Genomic DNA, 20464 nt, shown 5'->3' on the forward strand with positions numbered 1-20464 from the left:
TGTAGGACTCGATCCCTGGTCTCCAGGATCACACACTGGGCGGAAGGCAGGCGCTAAACCACTGAGCCACCCAGGGATCTCCTAGCCCCTCTTTTTAAGTTGAATTCAGCTCAACTCAGTTGAACGTCAGTCCAGCCCGGCACACCTACTGTGTGTAGGCTCTGTGGAGAGGCAGAAACAGCTTCTGGCACCATCAGGGCAGTCAGCATTTACCAGGTGTTACTCTGAGCTAGGCTCTTTGGCCATTTTATTTCTTCTTTTTTTAAAAAAATATTATTTATTTATTCATGAGAGACAGAGAGAGAGAGAGAGAGAGAGAGAGAGAGAGAGAGAGAGAGAGAGGCAGAGGGAGAAGCAGGCTCCATGCAGGTAGCCTGACGTGGGACTCGATCCCAGGTCTCCAGGATCATGTCCTGGGCTGAAGGTGGCGCTAAACCGCTGGGCTTAGCGGGGCTGCCCCATTTTATTTCTTCTGGTATCTACAACGTCCCTATGAGGTGGGAATTATAATTCCCATTTTACAGGTGAGGGGACTGAGGCTCAGAGAGGTAGAGTGACCTTCCCAAGGTCACACAGAAGAAAGTAAGTGGCTGAGACAGGATTTAAGCTCCTGCATTTAATCCGTTAGAATGTTCAGCTTCTGCTACAGGACCTTGCAGGCTCTAGTGATGAAAAGATATGGACCCCCAAAATTCTAGACTGAGGAAGTGAGTGGTGAGTGGCATGGAAATAGAGAGAATACCACAGATTCTCAGAGGATGGGAGGGTTGGGGAAGTTAGAGAAACACTTCATAGGAGAGGTGGAATTTGCACCGACCTCAAGGGCTGGGTAGGATTTTAACCAGCAGAGCCAGGGGCACTCCAGGCAGAGGGAAGAGTGTGAGCGAAGGCTCGGAGGTAGGAGGACATGGCAGTCAGTGGGGTTGAAGCCAAAGGCAGGAAGGGGGGTCAGGCTGTGAGAACCCCTAAGGCCCATGTGAGCAGGGGAGCATGGTCCTGCTTGATCTTTGAGCAGGTGAGGCTTTGGGGAGAGCTGAGGCAGGCAGGCCAGTTCCTTTCCTTTTTTGCATTAAAACTTTGTTTATAATGATCGTTTGTTAAAGGCATCAGGTATTCAGTAGCCAGATTTCCAGTTGACTCATCAGTGTCACAGAGGAGTCACTTATCTTGTTAAAAAAATCCCAAGACTTTTTCATAAGTGCTGTGTGCCTGGATGTCTCTTTTTGTACACTGGCAGCTCTTTTTTTTTTTTTTAAGTATTTTATTTATTTATTCATGAGAGACACAGAGAGAGAGGCAAAGACACAGGCAGAGGGAGAAGCAGGCTCCATGCAGGGAGCCCGATGCGGGACTCCATCCGGAGACCGCAGGATCACGGCCTGGGCCGAAGGCAGACTCTCAATCACTGAGCCACCCGGGGATCCCCTACACTGGCAGCTCTTGATGCCCAGTGCCAAGACCCAGACACTCATTAGAGGTCACCAAATTGTGATTATTCCTTTCTGTTACTTCTTCATGTATTTATTAACTGGAAATCTTCTATGAGGGACTTCTTCTTCTTACTATTACTTACTATTACTATTTCCTTTGGAGAAGAAAAGGATTTAACCTCTTTGATATATTTTTAAATATGTTTTATTTTTATTTCCTTATTTATTTTAAAGTTTTTTTTATTATCTATTTAAAGTCTCTACATCCAACATGGGGCTTGAACTTACAACCCTGAGATCGAGAGGTGCATGCTATGACAATTGAGCCAGCCAGGTACCCCTAAATATGTTTTATTTATTTATTTAAAAGATTTATTTATTTATTTGAGAGAGAGAGATGGGGAGAGGGAGAAACAGAATCCCAAGTGGATTCTGTGCCAAGCGCAGAGCGCCTGCAGAACCAGGATCTGGAGAAGAGTATTCCACTGAATGGATATACCAGATTTATTTAATGGTAGCCCTCTTTTGATGCAAATTTAGATTGTTGCCAGTATTTTTTACATGAGCAATGCTGCAGTGGATCACATAGACAAGTCACTTTCCTTGCATTGGGCCAATCTATAGGATAAACTCTTAGGGGTATAGTCAGTAGGTCAAAGAACCTATCCATTTGGGCAACCCCGGGTGGCTCAGCGGTTTAGCGCCACCTTCAGCCCAGGACGTGATCCTGGAGACCGGGGATCGAGTCCCATGTCAGGTTCCCTGCATGGAGCCTGCTTCTCCCTCTGCCTGTGTCTCTGCCTCTCTCTCTCTCTCTCTGTGTCTCTCATGAATGAATAAATAAAAATCTTAAAAAAAAAAAGAACCGATCCATTTATAATTTTCAGAGCTCTAATTGCCCTGTGTCATGGTTACACCTACTTACGTCATGCCAGCAGTGTAGCAGAGGGCCTGTTTCTCCATAGCCTTGCCTACATTGTGTTTTATGTGACGTTGTGTTTTGTTTTGTTTTGTTGCCAATCTGACAGTGACATCGCTGTCACTATATACCTATAAAACTATACCATCCTGGGATAGTTTTAATTTATACTTGGGACCCTGCCCCTGTTCTGTCTCTATCCTCTGTTCTCTCCACCAGAGATCTGCTGCATTTGGGAGGAGAGCTGGCCCGGGCCTCAAGAGCCATCCAGGAGGCAGACCTGGGGCTGAGTGCAGGCCTGCGGCTGGCTGAGAGCCGGGCTGAGGCAGCCCTGGAGAAGCAGGCACTGCTGCAGACCCAGCTGGAGGAGCAGCTGCGGGATAAGGTGCTCCAGGAGAAGGACCTCGCCCAGCTGAAGGTGCAGAGCAACCTGGACAAGGCCAATCTCAGTGCCAGGTGGGTACCTGGTAGGCAGCACAGGAGGCAGGCTTCCCTGTAGAGTGTGCATCTGGGGATTCAGGGAGGAACGAGTGTCTGTTCACTGAGGATGGGCCCTCCCCCCGTGTGAGCTCAGCTAGTCTTCATAGACACTGTGTGACAGAGGGGGGGTACTGAGGTTCAGGGGGCTCTTGTTCAGGGCACGTTATGAACGATTTAACCACTGATGCTAGAACTTCCACTCCGAGCTCCTATGACCTGGATGAGTCCTAGAGTGTCTTCCCATGAGGGAAAGCAAATGGCAGCCTCACTCTCCTCTTACAGATGAGTAGTCTGAAGTCCAGAGAGAAGTGACTTGCTGAAGGTCACACAGCTAGGGAGGTGGATGCTAGAGTCCCTTCCTGAGGTCTGGGAAAGCATGAAAGTCACAGAGCTGGTGGTCTGAGGTGGGTGGGTCTCCCATTCATGTTTGTTACTGCCCTTCTGCCAGAGTGACAGAGCTGGCCCTGACCGTGGAGCGCCTTCAGAACCAGAATCTGGAGAAGGATCAGGTCAACAAGGTCCTTACGGAGAAGCTTGAGGCCCTGGTGAGATGCAGTTGCCCCTGAGACATGGGGGGGATTGGGAGACAGATCTGTGGATGAGGGCTGTGCTTGCTTGGGCCACCCTTAGCATTCCATTTATTGCTTGCTTGCTCTTTTTATTATTTATTTATTTATTTATTTATTTATTTATTTATTTATTTATTCATGAGCCTGTGTGTATGCACACACAGGGGGAGGGGCAGAGGGAGAAGCAGACTCCCCACTGAGTAGTGAGCCTGACTTGGGGCCTGATCCCAGGACCCCAAGATCATGACTTGAGCCAAAAGCAGATGCTTGACCAACTGAGCCACCCAGGTACCCCTAGCATCCTATTTATTTATAAAAGATTTTATAAACGATTTTAATTTATTTATTCATGAGAGACAGAGAGAGGCAGAGACACAGGCAGAGGGAGAAGCAGGCTCCATGCAGGGAGCCTGATGGGGGACTCGATCCTGGGACTCCAGGATCACGCCCTGGGCCAAAGGCAGGTGCTAAACTGCTGAGCCACCCAGGGATCCCTCTAGCATCCCATTTAGACTCAGTTTTACCCCTCATTCATTGAGCACCTAATGTGTGCCCGGCCTAGTGTGAGTACCTAGTGTGTGCCCGGCTTAGTGGTAAGTACGTGCACCTACTTTATCGTATTTCATCCTTTCAGCAGCCCTGTATGTAGCATGAGTCCCATTACACGGATGAGGAAACAGGCCCAAACTGAGATGCCTGTGCCCTGCTAGCCCAGAGCTCCTTCTCCTGGGGCTCAGCTGCCTCCCTCCAAGAGGGACACCCTTCAAGGGTACTGCCTGGGTTGGTCATCCTTCTGTGTGGGGCCTGGCCTGGGTTCTATGTCCAGCCCTCCTCCAACAGACCGTGTGACCTGTATAGTGACACTGTGCTTCTCTGGGCCTGGTCGGTCAGTGAGGGCAGTGGGGCTGCTCTGCGGTCTACCAAGCGTTTGGCCTGTGGGCATGGCTTTAGCGGCCACCTGGTGGGCAGGGCCCCGGGAGGGAGATGAAGGTGGAGTTTCAGGCTAGGGTAGAAACCCTGACCACTCTTTGTCTCCCCAACATCATGCCAGGAATCCCTGCGGCTCCAGGAGCAGGCGGCCCTGGAGACAGAGGACGGAGAGGGGCTGCAGCAGACCCTGAGAGACCTGGCACAGGTGTGAGGTGGGCGGGAGCCCTGTGCGGGCGGGGCCAGGTGGCCTGGAGCTGGGCCGCTAGTGGCTGGCGCGCGGGGACCCCAGGCTGCTGCTGGAGGCCCCTGCTAGCTGAGCCTGGCCTCTGCCCCAGGCGAGCCCCCGCCTGAGGGGAGGCGCTGCACGTTCCAGGCCCACCTGTGGGAAATGCCCGATTTGTCTTGGCAGCATAGGGGAGACCTCACCGGCCGCCGAGGGCTGGGCCAGGGCGGGTGGAATCGGGGAGGCCTGTGGGAAGCGAGCTAGGAATGTGCGCCCAGTGTGGGGGGAAGGCCGAGCGTGGCCCCTGGGCTTCCTGGCCCAGCCAACCCGCGGCCCCCCCCGCCCCCCCCCAGGCCGTCCTGTCGGACGTGGAGAGCGGCGTCCAGCTAAGCGGCTCCGAGCGCACGGCCGACGCTTCGGACGGCAGCCTGCGGGGGCTCTCGGGCCCCCGGACGCCCTCCCCGCCGCGCCGCGCCTCGCCCGGCCGCGGCCGCTCCCCGCGCCGAGGCCCATCCCCGGCCTGCTCCGACTCCTCCACGCTCGCCCTCATCCACTCGGCCCTGCACAAGCGCCAGCTGCAGATCCAGGTGGGAGGCCCCAGCGGCCTCCGGGGCGGCCTCCAGGGCGGCCTCCAGGGCGGCGCCCCAGGCCCCCGGGGTCGTGCTTGGGCCACTCGGGGCGGGGCCAGCGCCGTGGGGCGGGGCCAGCATCGCGGGGCGGAGCCAGCGCCGTGGGCGGAGCCAGCGCTGTAGGGGGCGGGGGCAGCATCGCGGGGCGGAGCCAGCGCTGTAGGGGGCGGGGGCAGCATCGCGGGGCGGGGCCAGCGCTGTAGGGGGCGGGGGCAGCATCGCGGGGCGGGGCCAGCGTTGCGGGGCGGGACCAGCGCCAGGGGCGGAGCCAGCGCTGTGGGGGCGGGGCCGGGGTTCCGCGGGAGGAGCCCGGGCCTGAGAGAGTGGCTGGGTCCTGGAGGGGATCCAGAGCCCTGAGAAAGAGCCACTGAGTGGGGACCCACGGAGGCGGCTGAGAGCGCTGGGGCAGGTCTGAGCCCAGAGTGCGAGGTGCTTGGGCAGCTGGGGGCGGAGCCTGGGGCCAGAGGAGCCGGGGCAGAGCTAGAGTCCTGGTGTAGAAGGAGAAGAGGAGAGGGCCCTACCGCGGGAGCCAGGAGCCTGGGAAAGGCTGGGAGGAGAGGGGGTGTTGGAATCAGTCTAGGATGAGAGGAACTGGGGATCTAGGGGCATCGAAGAGTCTGGGGGAGAGTCACCCTGGGTGCAAAGGGGAGGAGCCCTGGTAGTCAGAATCCAGGAGAGGAACGAGTGTGCTTGGTGGTTTGTCTGGGCCTTAGTTAGGTCCGAGCGGCCAAGGAAATGGAGGCTCAGAGCCCTAGCAGAGTGCTCAGACAGGTGGTCGGGACAGTGAACAGGAGTGGAAACCTCGCCTGGGGGGCTAGCTCCTCTCTCCTGCTCCAGGCCTCGCCGCAGAGTAGGCTGGTGTACATCTCAGGAAGGAGCAGAGAGTAGGGGGCGCTCTGGGAGCTTCCTAGGGCTCCCCCAGACTCAGTGGTTCCCATGCCACAGGACATGCGTGGGCGCTATGAGGCCAGCCAGGACCTCCTGGGCACCCTGCGGAAGCAGCTCAGTGACAGCGAGGGTGAGCGCCGCAGCCTGGAGGAACAGCTGCAGCGTCTGCGGGACAAGACTGACGGGGCCACCCAGGCTCATGAGGACGCCCAGCGCGAGGCCCAGCGTCTGCGGAGCACCATCGGCCTCCTGAGCAGGTGCCTGAGAGGTTGGGGTGGGGGCCTGGGTCTAATGCCAGCCCGAGCCCATAAGCATGTGGATTGCACTGACGCGCTCATCACTGGCCTAGAATGTCTGTTAAAATTTAAATTAATTAAGCATTTTCAGGGTGCCTGGGTGGCTTGGTTGGTTAAGCATCTACCTTCTGCCCAGATCATGATCCTGGGGTCCTGGGATTGAGCCCCCTGCTTGGCAGGGAGTCTGCTTCTCCCTCTGCCTTTGCCCCTGTTCACGTGCTCTCTCTCTGTCAAATAAATAAAATCTTTAAATTAATTAAGCATTTAAAAAAGTATAAATTCTGTCTTTCTGTTATCCTCACCACATTTTACGTGCTTGGTAGCCACAGATGGCCAGAGAACATTTCTATCATCTCAGAGAGTTCTGTTGACAGTGCTATTCTAGACTGTTTCTTGGAGATCTTGGAGACAAGAAATTATCTACTCTTAGATGCCTGGTTATTTTTGTTGTTGTTGTTTGCTGTCTTTTTTTTTTTTTTTCGTAAATGTAACAGCAGAATAAACAGTTGGAAAATTGAAGGTGGAAATAAAAGGGCGGGACCTTGTCACAGCCTAACCACAGTTAACTCGCTGGTTCTGCTTCCCATGGTGCTTCCTGGCGGTGAGGCTGAAGAAGCTTCTTGTACACCTGCCGTATGCCAGGCTCAGTTAGTCTTCCCATCACGCTCAGGCAGTTCAGAGCTGTGACAGTCCTGAGCTTGAGAGACTTGTCTGAGCGGACACAACAGTGTGGCCATGGGTAGGAATTGGAATTCAGGTCCATCTGACAGCAAGACCAGTGCTTCCCATGCCTTGGAAGGAGGGGTTTTAGGTCTCTGTGTACACAGTGAACACCTCACTTTGCATCGTGCTGTTTTTACTTCCTGTCGTGCTGTATGGTTTTTCCCACCCACTGCCAGCCTTAGCGTCTAGTGTACATCTGGGTTGCCACTTCGAGTGAAGAGGTAGGGCTGCGGAGGCGATGGCAGCGATCAACCCTTAGCTTCAGCCAAAAACCCTAGCTGGCTTGGAAGGAGGGGTGACAGACACACATGCCCCCCTCCTTTGCTGTGACTGCTGAAAGTGGGGGGGAAGGCAGCACACTGAAAATCTCCAGAGTTCCCAGTTGCCCCCTCCCTCCCCCTCTGGCTCCCAGGTGCTGCCGGCCTGTGCAGCAGGAAGCTGCCATCTGGGCACACCCAGCTCTATCTTCCAGAATTGAGGGGCTCGGGGTGCTGAGGGGCATTTCCTGGTCATATGGACTAGCAGAGCTGACAGCAGAGGAGCCTAGCCTGGCCTCTTCAACCTGGTGACCTGGTGGAGTGGTTGGAAATAATGCCAGTGTCTCCATCCATCTCACGGGGCCTCCAGGTCGGTGGGTGGGAGGGTTGGGGGAGAAGGAAAGCTGGGTGTCCTCTGCTGGGGGAGGGGTCAGCTCCAGGGAGATGTGGATGAAGTGAGTCACCCATGGGGGGAGGCAGGAAGGCTTCCTGGAGGCAAGTGCCTTAGAGGTCGGAGGATGTGGCTCCTGCTAGGACAGCAGCACGGTCCTCTTCTCTGGGGAGAGCAGCCCCAGCATCGCCTTCAGCCTCCCCTCCCCTCCTCCTGCAGGGAGAAGGACAGCCTGGCCTGCAGCCTGCAGGCGGCCCAGCAGCAGGCCGAGGAGCTACAGCAGGAGCGGGAGAAGCTGCAGGCGGCTCAGGAGGAGCTGCGGCGCCAGCGGGACCAGCTGGAGGAGGAGCGGGAGGCCACGGCCCAGGACAGTGCACGGACTCGCAGGGAGCTCGAGCGCAGGTGAGTGGCTTCTGGCCTCTCTGCCAGGGCCACTGAAATGTACTCTGGGGCTCCGCACAGCATCCTGGGGGACCGGGGAGGACCCACGGTGTCCCAGGCCTCCTGCCATCTCGAGGAATCTTCACAGCACTCCTCTGATGTAAGATCTTCCTACCTGGCCCTTTCAGGAAACAGGCTCAGAAAAGTATTGTCACTTCCCAGGGGTCAGAGGAGTGCCATGAGGTAGGGGTATGGCTGGTGACAAGAAGAATTAAAACAACAGTAGTAATATTAATATTATTATTATTATTTTTAAAAATGTTATTCACTTATTTATGAGAGACACGGAGAGAGAGAGAGAGAGGCAGAGACACAGGCAGAGGGAGAAGCAGGCTCCATGCAGGGAGCCCGACATGGGACTTAATCCCGGGCCCCCAGGATCAGGCCCTGGGCTGAAGGTGATGCCAAACCGCTGAGCCACCTGGGCTGCCCCTGATATTATTTTTTAAATGGAAAATTAACAGTAATAATTTTAATTGTAATGTGACCAAGTGCCGAACACCATCGCAAGCACTGAGTTTCTCTTGTTCGGCCCTCAAGGTATGACTCTGGTGTGGGACCTGTCACTGTCCCCATCTTGTGGATGGTGAGACAGGCACAGAAGGGTCATGCGATTTGACCAAGGTCACGCAGCTCATTATTAGAAGAGCCAGGATTTGAACCCAAGCGTTCTGCCTTCAGAGTTAGCCTCTTAACTGCTGCACCCCTTTCTCCTCTGAGGCATAAGTCATGGTGGTGTTTAGTATGTCGGTAGTGGGTATTCTTGTTTCTGCAGACTGTTGGGGAGATCGGTCACGCACTGTTTTAAGCACTTCGTGTTCAGTAGGTCATGTGTCCTTAGAACAGCCTCATGAGGCAGCTGTTACCCCATTTTGCAGATGTGAAAACTGAGGCCCAGCGTCACAGAGCCAAAAGTGGAGGGCTTGGCTGTCCTTGTGAGGGAGGCCCTGGCCTCCAGGGCTCCTCTCTCAGGCCTGGCCCCTGGCCCACGCCAACGTTGTCTGGCTGCGGGAGACTCTGGGCAGGGAAGTGATGCAGGGCGCCCACGCACCCACCCTCTGTCCACAGCCACAGACAACTAGAGCAGCTGGAAGTGAGGCGCTCAGGGCTGGCGAAGGAGCTGGTGGAGGTGAGGGAGGCGCTGAGCTGTGCCACGCTGCAGCGGGACGTGCTGGAGGCTGAGAAGGCCGAGGTGGCTGAGGCGCTGAGCAAGGTGGGACCCCGTGTGCTGCACAGCCACAAACCTGCCTGTGCCCTAGGCCCCAGGCCCTCTTGCTCTGGCCACGGACTGACCCCGGTGTCGGGGTGGCCTCTGACCCCTTCCACCCAGACCGCAGGCTGACCTCTGACCCCAGCCATAGGTGAACTGACCTCTATTAGTGGTCACGTCCTTGCTTTTCCAGATGCTCCTGGGGCAGTGCCTGTCATTCAGGTTATTCCATCCCATCTCTGGACACAGGTCCTGTGGGGTCTGTGAGAGGTGCCTGCCCCAGCCCTGAGGTCTGGGTCCGAGCGGTGCCCTCCCACACCACTCTGGAGGCCCTGTGAGCCTGGCCCTGCCCTGCGAGAGCTGGGTTCTCCTGCTCCTGCCCAGCCCTGCCCTGGGCGGCTTCGGAGTAGCTTCATAGGCAGCAGGCCTCTGCACTGGTGGTTTTCTGCCTCACGTGTGTCTTCTCCACCCGCCCCCCATCTCTGAGGGGCTCATCTCTCTGCCTCTTGTTTCTCCTCGCCCCCTGCCTCCATCTCTCTGCCTTCTCCCATCTCCGTGTCTCCGCACATCTTTTCCTGCCTCTCCCTGGCTCTCCCCTCTCTGTCTCTCCATCTGACCGTCTCTGGCCACCCTGGCCCCACAGGCAGAGGCTGGCCGCGTGGAGCTCGAGCTCTCAATGACCAAGCTGAGGGTGGAGGAGGCCTCTCTGCGGGACTCCTTGTCCAAGCTGAGCGCCCTCAATGAGAGCCTCGCCCAGGACAAGCTGGGTCTGAACCGCCTTGTCGCCCAGGTATGCCGGGTGCCAGTGGGCCCACCTGCCCCAGGCCCTGCCCTCCCCACTCAGAAGCCGCACTGGCCGAGGTACCCCGGGGCCAGCCCCAGCCCCCACCCCTGCCTCGGTGCATGGCTCCCTGTACACCTCTGGCCCTGGCCCTGTCTTGGCCGCTGCCTCTCTTTCTGTCTCTGTTCTGTCCTGACTCAGCGTGAGAGGAAGCAGCTCCCTGAGCCCTCCTCTGTACTGCCCCCTCCTCAGTGTCCACACGCCCAAGGGACGGCCCCTTACCCCAGGGAGCCTCGCCCGGGCTAGCTGGGATGGGTGGGCGGGGGGAGGGGAGGGGGCATCCTTGGTCCTGGGTGGGACCCCCTCCCGCAGGTGGAGGGGCTGAGCCGATGCTCATTGGCTTCCCCCTGGCTGCCTCAGCTAGAAGAGGAAAAGGCAGCCCTGCTGGGCCGGCAGCGGCAGGTGGAACAGGAGGCCTCCTTGGCACGGGAGGAGCAGGAGCGGCTGGAGCAGCTGCGGCTGGAGCAAGAGGTGGAGCAGCAGGGCCTGGAGGGCTCCCTGCGGGTGGCAGAGCAGGCCCGGGAGGCCCTGGAGGACCAGCTTCCCACGCTGCGCCAGGAGCGCTGCAGGCTCCAGGAGCAGCTGGCGCAGGTGGGTGTACGGGGTTGGGGGGCGATGGGAGCAGGTGGGAAGGAGCTTCAGGCTCCAGCCTCCCGCATCCTGTCCTGGCGTAACTCCCGGGCCTGGGAGCCTGATTCGGGGTTTAAATCCAGTCCTCCCTTTGCTAGCTGGGAGCCTTAGGCGGGCTACCCAACCTCCCGATGCCTCAGTTGTCCTGTCTGTAATGCGAGGCTAGTTGTTCTTATCGCAAAAGATTGTTCTGAAGAGTACACCCGTGTAAGCACTTGGTAGATGAATGGGCGCTCAGTAAAAATTCATATGATACCAGATAAATTTTGTATTAGAATCTCAGACTTTTTAGGGCATAGCTGGAAGGTACCTTAGGGTTTTAGGGATCCAGGAACCTTTATACAGTGTCTGTCCTAGAGGGCCTGGGCTCCTGGGAAGGGGCTCCAGGGGATGGGCCATGAGGCATAGGGAGGCATAGGGAGCTCCAGGTCTTCACTCTGAGTCTGTTTTGTATGTTCAGCTCCTCTGAAAGTCTTAGGGTGCAGAAAGCTACTCCCTAAACTGTGGGAGGACGCTTATTTTTGTATGCGTGTACAGTGCAGGTCCAGAGGAGCCTGTGATTTGTCCCAAGTACACATAGAACATCGGGGCAGAGTCTGAGCTTGAACCCAGGTCTCCCACCTGCCCAGCCAGGCCTGGGTTGGGCTCAGGGTTGGGGTGCTGCTTGGTGAGCAGCCGGGAGATTTGGGGAGTGGTGCTCACAATGCCTGGGTGGGGGCCAGCTCTCCCGGCAGCTAAGCGGGCGGGAACAAGAGCTGGAGCAGGCACGGAGGGAGACGCAACGGCAGGTGGAGGCGTTGGAGCGGGCATCCCGGGAGAAGGAGGCGCTGGCCAGGGAGCGGGCCGGCCTGGCGGTGCAGCTGGCGGCAGCTGAGCGCGAGGGCCGGACCCTGTCGGAGGAGGCCACGCGCTTACGGTAAGGCCTCAGGCTCTGCCCAGCCCACCCTGGGGTGGGGGGTGGGGTCTGCTTGGGGCCACACGGTGACCAGCCACACCCTGGCATTGGTCCACTGGGACAGTTACTTAGGAGCCAGGCTTGCTGGCACGTCCTAGCGAGGGCCCAGGCTTCCCCAGGGAGCGCGGGCCGGCTGAACAGGTAGGCTGGCGCCTGGCCCACGGCTGGCCCCGCCCTGGGAGTCACAGTTTCCTGGGGCCCTGGAGGCTGAGTCCCAAGGCCTCAGGGATCGTGTGTGCTGCAGCCTCGAGAAGGAAGCCCTGGAGGGTAGCCTGTTTGAGGTGCGGCGGCAGCTGGCGCAGCTCGAAGCCCGCCGGGAGCAGCTGGAAGCCGATGGGCAGGCCCTGCTGCTGACCAAGGAGGCCCTGACTGGTATGGGGGGCCTGGGTTGGGGGTAGGGAACTCCAGCCCAGGCTGTAACCTGTCGCTTTCTGGGGTCTCCGGATATTGGGAGCACTGGCTTTGGAGTCTGGCTGACCTGAGTCCCAGCGCTGCTACTGCCACTTAGATCCGAGCTTTCTCGAGCAAGCCCCTTCCCGCTCTGGACCACAGGTTTCTCATCCGACAGTTAGAGGTGATGATGCTCACCTTCTAAGGCTGTTGCCAGGATGAGGCGAGAAGGGCACGTGAGGACCTTGGCCCACTGCCTGGTTCAGCCAGCGGTGGCTGTTTCTCGTCACCAGGGCACTGAGCGTGGTCTGAGTTCTCTGCAGAGCCGTGGACTCTCTCAGCCCCACGCTCCCAGCCCCGCTTCCCTCCACGTTCCCCGCCCAGTGTCTGAACTTAGGGGGGGTCCCTCTTGCTCAACAAGCATTGACTAGGCGTCTACTTGGGCCATGGAAATGAACTTTCCCGTCCACGTCTACCTGAGCCAGACAGAACCAGGAGGGGAAATGCTGACGGTCTCTGGTGGGCTTCTGACCCAGGAGATGGCTTTTGGATTGTCCACAGTGGGGTGTAGCTTCCCCGTCGTCATGTCCTGTAGTGCTGACAGCCCAGCAAGCGTGTTTATGACAATCAGTCATTAGAGGAAATGCCTTTTGGAAAACTGTGCAGCTTTGGGAAATTACCTGTCTCCTCTGAGCCTCCATTTCCTCCTCTGTGGGTACGAGATAAGCTACCTGTGTGTTATAGTGAGGCTGCAGTGGGAGTAGATCTCTCGCGTGCTCAGCCAGGAGTTGGACCCCTACTAAGCACTCAGTCCGTAATGTGGGTTGTTCTCTTTGGCTAACCTCCCCATCTGGGGGGTCTTCCTCATGTCATTTCATTCCTTTGAACGCCATTCCAGGTAGATAGGGAAGGGGACAGGGCCAGTGGGATCATGTGGCATATGGGGGAATAGGCCCAGGGAGGGCAAGAAGCTTCTCCAAGAGAATGCAGCCTAGATCCCCCGTTCTTTCTCCTCTCTGGGATCGTACCCACGTGGCTCGTCTGGTTTGAGGATGCTGCCCCGTGGGGATGTCCTGGCCCAAGCCTGTCCCCTCCTCCTATCCCTCCTGTGCAGGGGAGCTGGCGGGCCTACGGCAACAGGTGACAACCACGGAGGAGAAGGCAGCTCTGGACAAGGAGCTGATGGCTCAGAAGCTGGTGCAGGCTGAGCGGGAGGCCCAGGCCTCTCTGCGGGAGCAGCGGGTGGCCCACGAGGAGGACTTGCAGCGACTCCAGCAAGAGAAGGTTCGGGTAGCTGGTTGGGGCAGGCAGGGCTCTGAACCAGTGTCTCCAATGTGACCTCAGAGAACTCATCCTTCTCACTCGGCATCAGTCTCCAAATCTGTGAAATGGAACTTCATCTCTGTTCCAGAGACCCTAAGGGCAGCTGAGATCCACTGGGGATGCTTTATCAAACATGTGGATTCCCAGGCCCCAAATCTGGTTCAGTCCTAGTGATTTTGATTACGAGGTCCAGACATTTGGGAAATGCTGGCCTAATTTAATGTATAGTAGGGAAGCGTTTTCATTTGCTAAGATGTACTGTTTGCATATGAAAGACCCCTCTGGGACCTGAGCACATGAAAGGCATAGAGCCAGGTTACTAGAAGCCAAAACAGAGCTATCTAAGAACACTTGTTCTAGAATTTCATTGCCTGGGTTTGGACCTGATCTTGGCCACGTCCACGTCCTGGTTAGGTTACCTAAAGTGCCTTCATTTCCCTGTCTGTGATAACGGGGAGAGGATGAGGCGAGATGATCTGTATAAAGGGTTTAGCATAATGACTGGCACTTCCTAAGTGCTCCACTCTTGCTATGGCACTGAGTTACTGTCCAGAGCAGGCCTCAGGGCAAGGGACCCGAGGCACCCATGTGGGACAGGGCTGCCTCTGACAGAGGTCCGGGCTGTCGCTCTGTGACCAGTGGGGCACCACATCCCCGCCTAGTCGTCTTGGCTTTGGGGCGATACGGTCTCACTTCTCCAGCAGGTGGCAGCAAAGCATTTGAAGAAGGAGCACTTGTGCCTCCTCCCAAAGTTGCTAGGCCTGGCGCTGGGGCCCGGTCCCTGTGGGACCCCGAGGGACCCTGAAGGCGCCGTTCTTGTCCTGTGGGTCTGTCTAACCGCCCACCCCCCAGTCCCCAGGGATTCAAACTCCCGGGTCCTCTCTGACTCCTCCTGCACCTTCTGACTTGGCCTCTTTGTCACCAAATCTGTGGTCTTCCGTCCATCTGCTCTGCCTCCCCCGCCCCCCTTGGTCCCTCACAGCCCGCCCAGCCCCTCTCTACCCGAGCCCCAATCCCGGTCCTTCTAACATAGCTTTGAACAACTCCTGAGTCCCAAATTCAGATTACTGCTTGTCGCCCTGACTTGAGGCTCTCTGTTGCCCTGACTGTTCTCAGAATCGGCCCGGCCCTCCCTGCAGCCCATAGGGCCTGGCCCGGCTAAGGCGTGGGACTCTGGTTCCTTTGCTCACCATGTCCCCCTCGTCATCCAAGCTCCAGGGACCTTAAATGGCGTGCCGGGTTTTCTCTATCCTCCAGGCCATCTCTGGGGCTGGACTCTGGGCCCGGGCTTCTGTTGCTTTTCTGTCTTGACCTGGCTAACTGCTGCCCACCACTCCCTTGGGAAATGTTCTCTGACCCCCAGGCCAGGCTGCCGCCACTCCCTGGGGCCTGCACAGCCCCGGCGTGTCCCCGTCACAGTCCTTATCACTCACCCCACCTCGTAGTTACCTCGTCACCTGCCCTGCCCCTCAGAGTCTGGGCTGCGAGTGGCTCTTGTGGCCCTGAAGTTGCTGTCTGGGCCCAGCCTCGTGGGTCACACGTGCCTGGGCCTGGCCTGCAGGAGGCTGCCTGGCGGGAGCTGGAGGCCGAGCGGGCCCAGCTGCAGAGTCAGCTGCAGCGGGAGCGGGAGGAGCTGCTGGCACGACTGGAGGCCGAGAAGGAAGAGCTGAGTGAAGAGATCGCCGCCCTGCAGCAGGAGCGCGATGAGGGCCTCCTCCTGGCCGAGAGCGAGAAGCAGCAGGTACGTGAGCCCTGGTGTAGCCTCTGCTGCTGCCTGAGCGGCCCCTGTTCTAGCCTGGTCCTTGGTCAGCCACCCAGCAGCTAGGAGCTAGGAGCTACGAGGCCCTCTCTGGAGCACACCGTCATCCCCTGCAGGATGGGGGGGTCCAAAGGTCATATGTGAAGCATTGCTGAGACCCATGTTCAGCAAGCCATGCCTCTACGTGGTGGGAGTTCCCTGAGCAGCAGCCACATTCACGATACAGGAGCACCGGGAAAGCTGGCCGTGGGTCCGTCATCAGTTCTGCCCCCAGGGGCTGGCCGTGGAGCCCCCAGGACTGCCTTCTGAGCCATCCCTGTGACCCCCTCAAAAGAGCTAACTCCTGACTTGCCTGTAATGTAATGGAGTCAGGCTGGACTGCGTCCGTCTCCTCGCCAGCTGTCACCCTGAGCAAGTTACTTTACCTCTTGAGTCTGTTTCCTCATCTATAAAAGGAGAATAAGGAAGGGCAAGGATTGTTGTGACACATTAGCAAGATTTCGAGGTTGCGTCCCTGTCCAGACTTACTGTTAGGGCTGCCGTGGCCTTTCCTGGGGCTACAGAGGGGGTGAATCTGCACCGCGGCCCTCTGGCCCGCTGCGGTGACCCAGACAAGGTCCCGAGCCCCCAGTGGGCACCTTCCCCAGGGCGGGGGGTAGGAAGCCCGAGCATGCCCCTGTGACCCACCGAGCCCCCAAGCCCCTTGGCTCCCTGCCTCCGCCCAGGCCCTGTCCTTGAAGGAGTCCGAGAAGACAGCACTGTCGGAGAAGCTGATGGGCACACAGCACAGCCTGGCCGCCATCTCCCTGGAGATGGAGCGACAGAAGAGAGACGCTCAGAGCCGGCAGGAGCAGGACCGGGTAGGGCAGCTCCGCGTGAGCGGGAGGCTCAGCCCCCGTCTGCGGGGAAGGGGCATGGCTCTGCCCTGGGGAAGGCTCCTGGCCGTGAGGGAGCTTCAGACCTTTCTTGGGAGTCCCCATCAGAGGGAGGCAGCATAGCCGAGGGAGGGAGCGGTGCGGGGACCGCACTCACTGGGCATCGGGATCAGCGGGTGGCCTGGCCAGGCAGCAGGAGGGGCTGAAGCGGGACAGCTAGCAGGCCCCACTGACGAGCCAGGTGTGGGGTTCAGTGGGCCCACATCTGAGGAGTCCGCCTGTCCTAGAGCACCGTGAATGCTCTGACGTCCGAGCTGCGGGACCTACGGGCCCAGCTGGAGGAGGCTGCAGACACACATGCCCAGGAGGTGAAGAGGCTACAAGAACAGGCCCGAAACCTGGAGAGGCAGCGGGAATCCTCCGTGCGTGAGGTGAGCTGTCCGCCCCCCTCCTCTGGGCAGCACACTAAATGCCACTGGGGGCCTGGCCTGCTAGGGGCCCAGAAAGAAGAGTGTCAGATCTGTCCCTGCATGTGAGAACAAATGGACAGCCAACGCAGAAAGGAAGCAGTAAGCATTTATTGAGTCCTTGTTGTGTACATCTGGGACTCAGGGCACTGGGGGGTCGCTGCCCTCTTGACGTCCCTCTGTAGAAAGATCTCGGTGGATGATTATTTCAGGCCCTAATACCACCAACTCCGGCATGCCGTGCCCCAAATCAGAACTCCCACGTGTGGTCTGAGTTGCTGAGAGCGAGGGGGCAGGTGCCTGTGGCTGGGGACTCGGATGTGGGCTGGTTTCTGCCAAGTCCCAGCTGGAGTGGGGCCTGTCCTGTGTCCCGTGATGACCTGCCACCCTCCCAGGCAGAAGAGCTTCGGACGCAGCTGCGCCTGCTGGAGGATGCCCGGGACGGGCTGCGGCGGGAGCTGCTGGAGGCCCAGCGCCAGGTACGGGAGTGTCAGGATGGCCGCGAGGCCCAGCGCCAGGAGGCCGGCGAGCTGCGGCGCAGCCTGAGCGAGGGTGTCCAGGAGCGCGAGGCCCTGCGGCGGACCAACGAGGAGCTGCGGGCAGCCGTGAAGAAGGCTGAGAGTGAACGGATCAGGTGAGGTGACGCGAGGGGACCAGCCCTGAGTCCTTCACCAAGCGCGTTCTTCACACTGGATCTCGTCCCTGGAAGCTGACTTCACCCCCAAGATTCTGGAGAAATCACACAGATAGGGAGAGTCTTTGCTCTTGAACCACAGCTGGGCGCTTGGGGTGGTTTTAGGTGATTTTTCTACCTGAAAAAAGGGGAAAGGTATGGCAGGCAAGGGTGGGCTCAGACTCTGACCCCACCTGCTGGGTGTCACCCTGGAAACTAGTCCTAACCTTGGAGTCTGCGTCTTGTGGCCTCGGGCCTGGCCCCCAGCCCTACAGGGCTTAGCTCAGGAGGGGCCACGTGGTCACTTAGCATGTGGGGCACCTCTAGGCCAAGAGCTGGCCGGACCCACTGGAGGGATTAGAGGAGCAGGCCTCTTTGTAGAGCCCCACAGCGTACTCAGGACCTGTGGCTGCCTCTGACCTCTGTCTCCTCCCCACTCCAGCCTGAAGCTTGCCAACGAGGACAAGGAGCAGAAGCTGGCGCTCCTCACGGAGGCACGGGTGGCTGTGGGCAAGGAGGCCGAGGAGCTGCGGGCTGGGCTGCAGGAGGTGGAGCGCTCCCGGCTGGAGGCCCGTAGGGAGCTGCAGGAACTTCGGCGGCAGGTACCCTCCCTGGTGCTACACCTCGCTGGGCACTTGCTGCTGGACCAGTAGCACCCCCTTTTATGGAGTGTGGTTCCCTCCATGGTCCCCTGCATGGCCCCCAAGGCTTTGAACTATGTAGCAAGTCTTTTCAATTTAAGAACCCCTGAAACTCTGCACGTGTGTGTGTGTGTGTGTGTGTGTGTGTACTTGTACGCAGTTATGTACGTAGTCATTCGCATTTCTCCAAGAAGAGGGTCTGGAGCTCTTGTCCAAATCTCAGAGGAGTCTGTGAACAAGAAGAGGTGCAGCCCCCATGAGATGGATCACGAGCTGGCAAACATTTTCTATAAAGAGCCCAACAGTAAATATTTGTAGCTTTGCAGGCCATACAGTCTGTCGCAACTCCCCAACTCTCATTATAGCGAGAAAGCAGCCCCACATGGTACATAAATGCGTGGGCATGTGTTCCATTAAAACTTTGTTTATGGACACTGAAATTTGAGTTTTATATCATTTTTCACATGTAAGAAATGTTGCTCTTCTTGGATCTTCTTCCAGCCATTTAAAAAGAAACCATTTCCAACTGTTTAAAAATATAAAAACCATCGTTGGCTCCGGCTTTCCCAGAAGACTCGCAGAACAGACGACAGCCCCATTGGGTTCTGAGGCTTTGCCTTGCCCAGATATATCACAGCCTGAATACCTAATCCTCTTTATCTCCCACCAGTAGCCCCGTTTACAAACACTTCAAGCCCCTTCCTGTTGGGTTGAAGTCCTGGGAAACCACAGGAGTCCCTGAAAGGAGTCACATTTCTGTGCCAGGCTCTTGCTGGGCGCTTTTCGTGCAACAGCATGATGATCTGTGTTCCCCCCTCACTCCAGCGCTGTGGGGTAGTTGGCCTTACCCCCCACCTCCTCCCCTGGGGAACTAGGGGCTTAGGACGCACCTTTGCATTCCGCATGTCTGAGATTGACTTCCAGTCTGCGGCTTGTGTGCCGTGTGACTTTGGACAAGTCACTTCTCTGAGCTTCAGTTTTCTCATCTGTTAAACAAGGGTGATGTTAGTACCTGCCCTGTAGACTTGTGTAAAGATGAATGAGCTCATACAATTGAAGTGCTTAGAACAGGGATGGACACCTGCTAAGTACCCCATAAAAGTCAGGCATACCAAAAAAAAAAAAGGCATACCCAGAGAGAAAGGTGGCTGGGAAGCTGTGGTTCCTGCCCTATAGTTCCTCTTCCTCTTCTGATGGGGGTTCACCACTCCCCATGATGAGTGGTTCCGATGAGGTGGCCAGTGGGGGTCCTGGTGCCCAGGGCCTGGCACGGCTGGAGCTCAAACAGGTTCCCCGTGGGTTTTAGGTGGTGGTTAACCCCAGGATCACATTCAATCGTGTCCCTAGATTAGTGGGTCCTGAGTGCACGTGTGCCCGGGCCGGGCAAGGTATGGGGCAGAACTGAACAGGCTAGAAGGGGCTGTGGATGCTGAGAAGGGTCTGAGGTCCTACCTGTGTCCGCTGTCTCCCCCAGATGAAGATGCTGGACAGTGAGAACGCCAGGCTGGGCCGGGAGCTAGTGGAGTTGCAAGGCCGCCTGACGCTGGGCGAGCGGGCAGAGAAGGAGGGCCGGCGGGAGGCCCTGGGCCTCCGACAGAAGCTGCTGAAGGGCGAGGCCAGCATGGAGGCTGTGCGGCAGGAGGTAACCCGGGTGGGTGGGCTGTGTGGATGGGGAGGGTCTCAGGAGACAGCTGGGGGTGCCCTGTGCTTCCTCCCACCAGCAAAAAGCAGGTGGGGACTCCAGTGCTGGAGTCATTCTGAGAGATCACTCCCTAGGACTCGTCCCTGTCCCCCACTCTGTGAGACTCTTCCCCTGGTGTGATAGTAATAACAACTGCAAGAACTGTGTAGCGGAGGTGGGGGTGGGGGTGGGGGGTGAGGGGAAGCTCTGTAGGCATAACCGTGTTTGATTCTACCGGGAGCCTCATGAGGTAGGTACACTTAACCCCCTTTTACACAGAGAATCAGACACTTAGGCTCAGAGAGGTCAAGGGGTCTATCAAGGTGACACAGCCGCTCAGATCTGACTCCAGAGCCTGTTCTCTTTCCATTCTGCTTTTCTGGCTGTTTCACTGTAGTGAATCTACTGTGACTTGACTAAGTCACTTGACCTCTCCTTGCATCGGAGCATTCATGGGATGGGGGCCCTGCCATAGGTCTTGGCTCCCAGGTCCTCCATAGATGGTGGTTTCTAGTGAAACTGGTGACCACGAGGGGGTGACTTATTCTCTAGACCAGAGGGGTATGTGTGTGACCATGCACTCCATCAGAACGTAATTTTTTATTGATAAATTATGTGCACTGAGAGGCAGTACTACTACTCAGTAGTTAAAAGAACAGTCTCAGGAGCCAGGGGGCCTGGGTTTGAATCCTGGCTCTCAACTTAGTAGCTATGTGGCTTTGAGTAAGTCATGCCATTGCTGTGTGCCTCAGTTTCCTCATCTGTAAAATGGAGATGATTCATAGCGGTAGAGTTGAGTTTTTTTAAAAGTACTTAGTACCTGGCCCTGATAAGTCCTATCCA

General features: G+C 57.5%; 1 protein-coding gene across 8 annotated transcripts in view; it reads left to right on the forward strand.

Annotated features, from left to right (window-relative positions):
* CROCC (ciliary rootlet coiled-coil, rootletin) overlaps positions 1-20464 on the forward strand; it is a 40964-nt gene that overhangs the window by 9199 nt on the left and 11301 nt on the right. For all 8 annotated transcript variants that reach the window (XR_008665314.1, XM_055332249.1, XM_055332251.1 and 5 more), the window contains 18 exons: positions 2569-2805; positions 3278-3374; positions 4450-4533; positions 4905-5138; positions 6126-6325; positions 7955-8137; positions 9245-9389; positions 10030-10176; positions 10588-10818; positions 11580-11773; positions 12057-12184; positions 13317-13486; positions 15087-15266; positions 16010-16144; positions 16447-16590; positions 17022-17260; positions 17742-17901; positions 19415-19582. Coding sequence is in view for 7 of the 8 variants with exons in the window: in XM_055332249.1 (XP_055188224.1) it covers positions 2569-2805; positions 3278-3374; positions 4450-4533; positions 4905-5138; positions 6126-6325; positions 7955-8137; positions 9245-9389; positions 10030-10176; positions 10588-10818; positions 11580-11773; positions 12057-12184; positions 13317-13486; positions 15087-15266; positions 16010-16144; positions 16447-16590; positions 17022-17260; positions 17742-17901; positions 19415-19582 (3076 nt within the window). In the remaining variant the exon portion in view is untranslated. The remainder of the gene's footprint in view (positions 1-2568; positions 2806-3277; positions 3375-4449; positions 4534-4904; positions 5139-6125; positions 6326-7954; positions 8138-9244; positions 9390-10029; positions 10177-10587; positions 10819-11579; positions 11774-12056; positions 12185-13316; positions 13487-15086; positions 15267-16009; positions 16145-16446; positions 16591-17021; positions 17261-17741; positions 17902-19414; positions 19583-20464) is intronic.

The sequence above is a fragment of the Nyctereutes procyonoides genome, unplaced genomic scaffold, assembly GCF_905146905.1.
Source record: "Nyctereutes procyonoides isolate TBG_1078 unplaced genomic scaffold, NYPRO_anot_genome, whole genome shotgun sequence".
Taxonomy (NCBI): domain Eukaryota; kingdom Metazoa; phylum Chordata; class Mammalia; order Carnivora; family Canidae; genus Nyctereutes; species Nyctereutes procyonoides.